At 35.9% G+C, this 10,066-nt stretch overlaps 2 protein-coding genes and 1 pseudogene across 2 annotated transcripts; 2 read left to right on the top strand and 1 right to left on the bottom strand.

Moving 5' to 3' along the window:
- The first annotated feature begins 53 nt into the window (after nucleotides 1–53).
- LOC124894599 (ATP synthase subunit alpha, chloroplastic-like) lies at nucleotides 54–734 on the top strand. Its single transcript, XM_047405199.1, has one exon. The coding sequence runs from the start codon at nucleotides 54–56 to the stop codon at nucleotides 732–734; it is 681 nt and encodes a 226-aa protein (XP_047261155.1).
- A 1,460-nt stretch (nucleotides 735–2,194) lies between these two features.
- On the bottom strand, nucleotides 2,195–5,762 carry LOC107847766 (potassium transporter 6; the record flags this gene model as incomplete). The annotated part of the gene is given in 5 exon segments (XM_047405200.1): nucleotides 2,195–2,247; nucleotides 2,355–2,615; nucleotides 3,973–4,026; nucleotides 4,707–5,196; nucleotides 5,289–5,762. Coding segments are annotated over 5 exon segments (918 nt in total), but the record flags the coding sequence as incomplete, so codon positions are not given.
- LOC107846517 lies at nucleotides 5,476–9,043 on the top strand (annotated as a pseudogene).
- The last annotated feature ends 1,023 nt before the right edge of the window (nucleotides 9,044–10,066 follow it).

Here is a 10,066-nt window from a genome sequence, read left to right as displayed (position 1 = left end):
CGCGCCGTTCTGTATATGAGCCTCTTCAAACCGGGCTTATTGCTATTGATTCGATGATCCCTATAGGACGTGGTCAGCGAGAATTCATTATTGGGGACAGACAGACCGGTAAAACAGCAGTAGCCACAGACACCATTCTCAATCAACAAGGTCAAAATGGTTTATGTGTTTATGTAGCTATTGGGCAAAAAGCGTCTTCTGTGGCCCAGGTAGTAACGACTTTACAGGAAAGGGGAGCGATGGAATACACTATTGTGGTAGCCGAAACGGCGGATTCCCCTGCTACATTACAATACCTTGCTCCTTATACAGGAGCAGCTCTGGCTGAATATTTTCTGTATCGTGAACGACACACTTTAATCATTTATGATGATCTCTCCAAACAAGCGCAAGCTTATCGCCAAATGTCTCTTCTATTACGAAGACCGCCCGGTCGTGAAGCTTATCCAGGAGATGTTTTTTATTTGCATTCACGCCTTTTGGAAAGAGCCGCTAAATTTAGTTCGAGTTTAGGTGAAGGAAGTATGACCGCCTTACCAATAGTTGAAACTCAATCGGGAGATGTTTCGGCTTATATTCCTACTAATGTAATTTCCATTACTGATGGACAAATCTTCTTATCCGCCGACCTATTCAATTCTGGAATCAGACCTGCTATTAATGTGGGTATCTCCCTTTCCAGAGTGGGGTCCGCAGCTCAAATAAAAGCCATAAAACAAGTAGCTGGTAAATGAAAATTCGAACTAGCGCAATTCGCAGAATTCGAAGCCTTTGCTCGGGTTTCAACGGCATCCCTAGCTGTACTGATCTATCTGGCAGTTCACTACGCGTCGAATGATTCTTTGCTATTTCCTCTTTCTTTGAGAAAAGTGTAAAACCTATCTAATTCATCTTAGGTCCATGTTAATACGAATTAGTGAAATGAAGGATGATTAAGAAGTGGAATAAGCAAGCAAAGAACCCAACCAAGCAAATCGAATCTCCTTGACCTGGGCACAACGAGCAGTTTCCGTGACGGAAAAAGCGGCATCGTTGACTCCAGAGAAGTAAGCGAAGGGCCGTCGGCAAGCAGCACCGGCATCAATAGCGGTAGTACGATTCTATCCGTTCAAGTCTTGGTCTACCGGTGGGTCGTCCTATGAGTAACTCTCGCAATAAAGTATTTGACTGACTAACACCTGAAATCGCTTATTTCACTACAACTATTTGAAATCATTTGTGGCATTGTCAGGAGAAACTAACGTGCTCATCATCAAATTTCACAAATAATAGAACATTACAACAACAACAACAACAAATCCAGTGTATTCCCACCTAGTGGTGTTTGGGGGGGTAAGATGTACGCAGTCCATACCTCTACCTCTGATGAAGTAGAAAGGCTGTTTCCGAAAGACCCCCGGCTCAAGGCACGAGATACCACACAAACACATAGTAAAACACAGAAGCAAATTACATAACATAAATACGGCACCCATAAGTAATATAAAACAGAGGGAAGCAGAGGAAAGCACACAGATTCGTAATAAAACATGTAACACGGAACACGGAATCATAACAGGAATAAAACCCCCACCAAGTAATCCCTACACTAGCGACCCAAACTGGCCCTAATCCTCTGCCGTAATTCGCGTCTTCCAGACCTTCCTATCTAGGGTCATGTCCTCGGTGAGCTGTAACTGTTCCATATCCCGCCTAATCACCTCACCCCAGTACTTCTTCGGCCTACCCCTACCCCGCCTAAAACCATCCAACGCTAGCCTCTCACACCTACGGACCGGGGCATCCATGCCCCTCCTCTTCAAATAATAGAACATTAATTTGTCAATATTTGCATGTGAAACCGCATGTAGATCAATCCAGGAGATTGTTTTCTTCAAGAGGGAATTCTTCCATGATATTAGTTAGAAAACTAATCCTATTTTTCATTTCATAGCCTTTGACTTTTACAGAGGACGAACTTTTGGTCGTCAAAAGTGCATGATATCTGTGTTTTCCTTTTGGCATCTACAGTTCATCCCATGAGCGAGTGATGAACCCGAAAACGAATACTGATAAAATCTTTTGTTCCCTGAAAATATTCTATTGCGACAACCGAATGCATATAGATGCTCTCTTAAGAATTTGCAAATCATATTGAGATCAAGCCTACTCAAGTTCACAGAATAAGGAAATAACATGACGAATGAATATATACCTGTATTGACAACTGGGAGAAGTGTCCTAGATCAGCAAACATTGCTTCTGAACCTGAAAGAATATACTTGTATATTTGATGATCATCGTACCAAAAGAATAGTAGTTAACTATTTTGCTCGAGGGAAATAATCAGAAAGCAATTGACAGCTATGTCTTACCTGTTATACACAGGAGGATCCCTCCCAAGGACATCCAACCTCCTCTTTGAGTTTTTTTCAGGAATTTGTACATGTAATACGGAGACAGTGCTCGATACACATGGCAGTCCCACTGTACTATATTATATACACCAATAGCACTGATACACATAAGCCATGTCATCACAACAGGTGCAAACAAAAATCCAACCCTGTGGGTGCCATAATGCTGAAGGGCAAACAAGGCTATCAGTATGACACAAGTAAGTGGAACTTCTACATCTGCAAATGACATATTTTAGAAAGATAGCATGTCATTTTGAGCATAGGGATCAATAATTAAATAGTATTTGAACAATCTACACAAATTTAAATAAAATAAAGAAATCGAAGCTAGAATATATCACTCAAATAATTCCTTGATCAAAAGCCAGAGTCTCAAGCTAGAATGTATCACTCAAATAGACAAGTTCAAAAGGTCCTCACAATAAAATGTTAGACCCTTCTGATCCTAACATCTTTTGTTGCCTCTTTTCCTTTGTGTAAAATTTTGCCAACTTTGTTTGATACACGTTATATTAGCGAATCTCCAAATTGTATGAAGGGATTCTACATGTTCCTTCCTGATTAAGAAGGTTGTAAACTTATAGAGATAGACAGTTTAAGCTATGAAGATAATGAAAACAATGTGAATAGTCACGTTTGGCAAGATATTGGAGCACTACAAGGGTATATTAATTTCCCTGCATCTCTCAGGGTCTAAGGATTTTTCTAGCTATACTTTGCCAACATCTATGATTGCTCCTAACTTATGGAGAAAATCTGCTTTCTCCTAAATTTGTTGGCTGTCATTTGGTATCTTCAGAATCATTTGGCTAGACTTGTGTTTGGGGAATATACAGGACACTGAAATTAATAAACTAAAACCAGATATTGATTGGCTGATCATTATGCATTTATATTTATGCTTGCATATTTGAACTTTTATTGCTGATATCAGATTCTCCCCCTTAATGGGGAGTCATTCCTTTGAATTGCATTTGCTCCGGTCATCTATAGACATGTTAATTAGCATATGATAAGATAACCAACGGTTTCAAGAAGTTGGAACTCCTGTTTTCATATGAAAACAAGCACTATGAATAGTACTAGTGTTTTATATTTCCAAATCCAACATGGAGTTGGATTCAAAATTTGGAAAAGTGCTCCAAACTTGTTTTCCAAACCCAATCAAAAGAAGTGGTCTCCTCTCCTATACAAAAAGTATAACCAAACACACCACTGCAACTCCAAACTTCATAATTTCAAATAAAGTGAAAAATATTTGGAAGCTATGGCCAAACGCCTACGTAATCTTTAACTTCAAATTCAGAAAACTTGAAAAAGGTCAAACCACTGAATAAAGATCTGAAACTGTTTAAATTTCAATTTGAAGGTTCATCAAGTTTTCCCTTGGTGAAAAGTTACAACACATGTTTCATGAGACCTAAAGGTCAAAAAGAAAATCACTGTTTTTTTAATTAGGTAGGGTAAAAAAGCACAATCACTGTTAATCATACAACTTTTCTTCGGGGTTAAGCAGCTTAAGAAAAAACATATAGCATAATGATCTCACAGAAAAAGATTACATAAAACTTACATTTGTGATGTTCTTTTCCAATAGCAAGTTCAATGCCAGATACTGCTGAGAAAACTGCACAAAAATCCACAAAAAGTGAATGACATCAGAAACTAACAAACACCACAAATTCCAAACTTCTGTTCAAACAATCAACCATGTGATAATCCCAAGTGATTGAAGCCGGTTATATGAACCATTCATACCATTCCATTCTATTCAGGCCCACTAAGGCATGATTCTCTAATCCCAACACTTATTCCTTCACGGTAACTAGTTTAATCCTATGTATTGTTGCTTCTGTTGTGTTCTACTCCCAACCAGAAATAAAAAATTTATATACACAAGTTAAGGGCTATTTTGTCGTGTTCCTTAGAGAAAGTTGGCTCACGCCTCTAGGTAAAGACGAAACGGGAGCCAGTGGCAAGGGTGGATAGTCACCATGAACTAAGGATTGGAAGGGTTGAGGATCAAGTTTCTTCTTTCCCTTCCAAGGGATAGCTGGCAAAAATGATAGGTCGAAAAGCTGTCGCAACTAGAACAAATTGTGCAATACCAATAAAAGCAAGAATATTTATCTCATCAATTTTTCACTTTTCAATAACAACAAAAACAACAAACCCAGTGCAATCCCACCAGTGGGGTCTGCGGAGGGTAAAGTGCAAGCACACCTTATCCCTACCTTGGAATTCGAATTGAGAATTCGGGGCAGTATTGGTTATTCAATCATGAGACTAAAGAAGACACTGGCATACCTGAAAGAGCAGGTGTAAGGATGCCATCTCCAATAACCATACAAGCTCCAACTAAAGCCAACACAAGTAGAAATCTCTGCAAAACTCTATATCTCTCCAAAGTTGATTTAAGTGTGGCCCCAAAAGTAGTTGGAGCAGGACTAATAATATTATCTTTCTTGTAACTTGATAAGTCTTCATCTGCTAACTGACAACTAGGCAATGAATTAACCTTAGCATGTCTACAAAGTAGTGAATACAAAGCAAACGTTCCACCTTCACCATTATCATCAGCTTTAAGCACAATGAACACATATTTCAAAAGTGGTACCAAAGTCAATGTCCAAAACACAAAGGACAAAACCCCATAGATTTCTTCATTACTCTCTGAATGTGTAATGTCTTCGGCAAAAGTACTTTTATACACATACAAAGGTGATGTACTCAAATCACCATATACAACTCCCAAACTTTGATAAGCCAATGTCAATATTGTCCTCCACGATTCTCTCTACAAACCCAAAAAAACAAAAAAAAATAATCAAAAACGTGATCTAAATTTCTAAATATTTACTAAAAAAACTAATCTTTTTAACACTTTACCTTCACAAGATTCTGATTAACCCCTGTTTCCAGATCCATTTTAGGTGCTTTTACAACCATAAAGATACCATTTTTATAGAAGATTGAAGAATCAACCAAGACCCATTAATCTTTACCTCCAAAACTTTCAAGAAAATAAGAAAAATAACACAACTAAAAAGTTTATTGGAAAAAAAGATTCATATAAATGGAGAAAATGATGGTGGTAGCTGTAGTAGGAAGACCAAGACAGTTGAGGGTGGGTGAGTGGTGTTGGGGAGGGGCGTGGGGATTGATTATACAATATGCTAAAATGTAGTTGAACAGCTCAAAGAGGAAAACATAACACGAAAGCCACAGAGATATTGCTCTAAACAAAGATAGAGAAAGGTAAGAAAACTTGGAATCTGAGCATAATAGTAAGAGAATATTTTGGTCATCAACACTTTTGGACTAATTTTAGGAAGAGTTTAAAATAGTCGTCCATTAAAACTCCTGCTATAATGAAATCTGAGAAAAAAATAAATCAGAATTATCTATTATACATCACCTTAATCTTATGCTACATTTCTGTGACAGCCTGTAAACTCGTGATCATCAATTTTTACTTTATTCATTACGTCAATATTTACTTTATCTGTATTTACTTTATTTATAATTACTTTATTCATATTTATCAATATTTACTTTATCTATGACCTTTTAATAGATCATAATTTTATCCGTTACTCTAATATTTTTCTAAAGAGAACATTGCTCCTATTTATTTGTATGGTTTTCTTTTTCTTCCCTCTACTTTATTCGTATTTACTTTTTTCCGTATTTACTTATCCATGACCTTCTAATTTTACAAGAAAAATGTTACTCCTATTCATTTATATGATTTTTCTTTTTTCTTAGGAAGAAAAATAAAGTGAGATAGTGTATAGTTTTAAAATATACAGAAAATGATCAAAAATATCCCTAAACTATTTAAAATGAATCAAAAATATCTCTCGTTAGTTTTTTGGATTAAAAATACCCCTTAGTTAAATATTTAGCTCAAAAATACCCCTTCTTCTAACAGAATTCCACCAAACATGCCACCCGTGTAAAAAGAGCTACGTGGACATGCCACATCATCGTCCACATATAAAATCCCCTTTTTAATTCTATCAGCTCAATTTGAAACCCGACCCGACCAAAAGCAAAAAAAATTCGATCCAAAAATAAAACAAAACAGGGTAAAAAAATTCGGATCTTTCGACTAATTAAAGAAAGATTTGAATCTTGATAAATTATATATACTTGATAAATTATTGAGAAAAAATTTCAACCAATATTCCTCCAACACTTTTTGCTATATCTTATAAAACATTGACATGCTATTGCTATTAAAGAAGGTCATGTCCTTTCGGGTATCGACAGTTACTGGCAATCCCACAACTTACCACCTCTAACGAAGCACGACAAGACAGATTTCCTAGCCAACGAAATTGCAGATGAGATGGAACACCAACCAAGCGCCTATGCCCCAGGGGCGGCTTTACTCCCGCTCCAGCATCTCAATTTGCTTAGTACCTCAAACTCTTAGACAAATGTGATATAGACATTAACACGACAATCGAAGGCGTTATCCTCCCTATGTGTGTCCACGATAGCATCGCGACCCTTGTGATCACCAACTATACTCTGTCTCAGCATGCGAGATACCTTAATAATTCCAAGCATGCTGGAGCTGGAGTTGGCATTGAGAATGATTGGACTGTTTTGATCCTAACTATGAATACTGTCGGTGGAAGCTTTGCTAGTGGAACTACTAGTTTGATTAATAGTTGTGTGTTTGGTAGGAGTATTCATTATTATTTGATGTTCTTGGTGTAATGTTTCTTCCTAATTAATCATGGATTCGTGTCTATTAATTATTTGAATCTTTCCTTTTTTGTTTTATTTTTGGATCCATTTTTTTTGTTTTGGGTCAGATCGGATTTCAAATTGGGCTGATGAAATTAAAGAGGGGATTTTACACGTGGATGATGATGTGGTATATCCATGTGGCCTTTTTTGCACAGGTGGCATGCTTGGTGAAATTTCGTTAGATGAAAGGGTATTTTTTAGCTAAATATTTAACAGAGTGGTATTTTTGAGCCAAAAAACTAACGAGTGATATTTTTGATCCATTTCAAATAGTTCAAGGACATTTTTTACATGTATTATTTGTATGTTCCGTTTTCAATTGGCCCAGAAGGAGTTGAAAGTTGGCGGTTTCTGAGAGAGTGGACTTTTGATAGCGAGCTTGCCTACTCTCTCTCTCACTTTCTATTTATAATATATGACTCGGTTTGCTTAGTTGCAAAATTTAAGAATAAAGTATTTTAAAAAAAATTGATCTAATATAAATTATAAATTTTATGAGATTGTAAGTTATTTTATGATTCAGGTGTAGATGTTGAGGTGGAGTTGATCCCTACTCGTGATACCTATCATATGTTGTTGTTTATTCTGTAATCAAGTTATTCAACTATTTCAGGGTTGTCTATTATTTCTATTTGGTAGACTAACAGTGCCCAAGCGCACACGCAAGTGTACGTGGTCTTATCAAGTAGTAAAGTGGCTTCAAGGAAGCCCAAGTATCGATCTCACAGGAACTTACGTTCACCGCCTATCTAATTCTAGTCTAACTAATTAAGAAAAAATAAACAAGAAGAGTGTTTGTAATTTTGTAAATAAAATAAATAATACGTAAAAATAAAAGTCTTGGGACAATCAATGGATAAAAATCCAGGGTTAAAGCACTTCGAAAAATCATACTATGTGTTGAACTTCATTCGTCAACTTGCTTATCTTGGTTGTTGATTCGTAGGGTTAATTGCATGATCATGGTTTCCCAACCTCTAATCTTTTACCTAATATAGACATTACAACTATATCGTTGAGCGGGGATGCAATAATCCAATTAAGTTAATTAAAGCTATCATCCTACGTTTGAATCAAGTAAGGCATCTAAATACATCCCTATCCTAGACGCTAAGTTCAATTCTTTATTTTATAAAAGAATAAAAATCCAAAACTTTGTTTATTCCCATGTTCTATCTCCCTATTCCCTCTCCCGAGATCAAAAGATCGACAATATATGTATTTTATGGGTGATCAATCCATAAAATAATCAAAACAAGAATAAACAAACAACCCATAATGATAAACGAATTAAACGAAATTAATCCAAAACAATAATAATCATGTTCTTGGCTTTAACCCCGAAAAGAGGGTTTAGCCTTAAATGGAAATATTCATCATCCAATCCCTTGGAATGATGATACAAACCATAAAAAAAAATTACAGAATGATAAAACCTAAAAAGAAGTTGTGGTAGCCTCCAATGATGTCCCAAGTGTTCTAGGGTGTTCCAAGATGTCCCAAGATGCTTAAAATATTTTTTAGGAAGTTATACTTGTATTAGACAAGTTATATACCAAGTTGGATTAGGTTTACACGTTGTTTTCCTTCATCTTGGTGAAATTTTTCCAATTTTGGTGCTCCCCGCGTCTCGCCATAGTTCCAAGTTACAATTGTCAAAAAATCTGTCAAATTTCAGTAGCTAGTCGCGATTTCAACGCGTCACGGGGCCTCCTTAAACCCCATTATAAGATACATGTGCCTATGGTTCAAACACTTGGACCTCTTATGAATCTAGTGATGTTTTGAACTCATCCATTGGCCACCTTCACAGTCCACACGCGCCCCATACATTTCAGGGGTCCAAATTGCGTCTAGCTTGGGTCTTGTGCTTTCGTTGAGCCATTCCGAGTCTTATTGAGTTGTTTACACTTGATTTGAAGCTTGTATATCTTTCATATATCATCATAATCCATTCACCAAGCATCCTATAGAATTAAATACAATAATTTAGAGCTCAAAATAACACAACATCCTTAACGACAAACTAGAAACACGAGCTAAGCATAGGCTAAATTCACATTGAGCTTTAACTTATTGTTTTGATTCTTTTATTGATCTAATTGACCCTTGAACATTATAAATAAGTTTTTTCACATATAAATACATAATAAAAACCTTAGTAACTCATTAAAACACATTAGAGCACAACACAATAGACTAGAAAAACACCTAGCTCAAGCTAGTTACACTAGTTTTCTCGGTTGAACTATAAATGATAAATTTGAATCAAAACTCATGTGAAACCACCATTAAACATTGTAAATACATACTTGGACACATAAATATTTATTTATATCATTATCAACACATATAGCATAAGAATCATCCTCAAATCAAGGCTAAATAAGCTAGAATAGTAGCTCTAGAATGCATAAATTCACCCAACATCATAGACTTTGCACTATTTTCTCGTTAGTTATTATACTTTCTTCACTACTTTTCTCTTCCTTGTACCTGAATTCTCTATCTTTCCGAAGTAGTGGTAAGGTTGTATACACTTTACGCTCCGTAGATTTCACTTGTAAAATTTCACTGGATATATTTGAAAACATTTTTATTAAATGGTTAGAATGCAAAGTCAAAGTGTAAAGCTTCTTTAAGCTTATCCAAAAAGAGAAGTCCAAGTACATTGTTATCAAAAATATTTACAAGATACATTGTGAGAAAATGTAACTTTTAAATTTTTTGCAACTGTGTCCTTTCAATTCTCCTTGAATGGATGAATTCATTTGGTTAGATAATTTTTGATGAGTTAATTCATTCAATTCACCATTAAATCACTCTTGTAACATTCTTTGTTCCTCGCCTATATAAACCACTCTATTTGTGAATAAAAGACACACCAATAAAGTAAAAAAAAA

Source organism: Capsicum annuum, unplaced genomic scaffold, assembly GCF_002878395.1.
Source record: "Capsicum annuum cultivar UCD-10X-F1 unplaced genomic scaffold, UCD10Xv1.1 ctg75843, whole genome shotgun sequence".
Lineage (NCBI taxonomy): Eukaryota > Viridiplantae > Streptophyta > Magnoliopsida > Solanales > Solanaceae > Capsicum > Capsicum annuum.
Note: the sequence above shows the minus strand (reverse complement) of the source record. Positions and strands in the feature narration are given on the sequence as shown.

Bases quoted from the DNA above. Each gene is read 5' to 3' on its own strand.
- LOC124894599 (XM_047405199.1), top strand. From the start codon at position 54: ATGATCCCTATAGGACGTGGTCAGCGAGAATTCATTATTGGGGACAGA.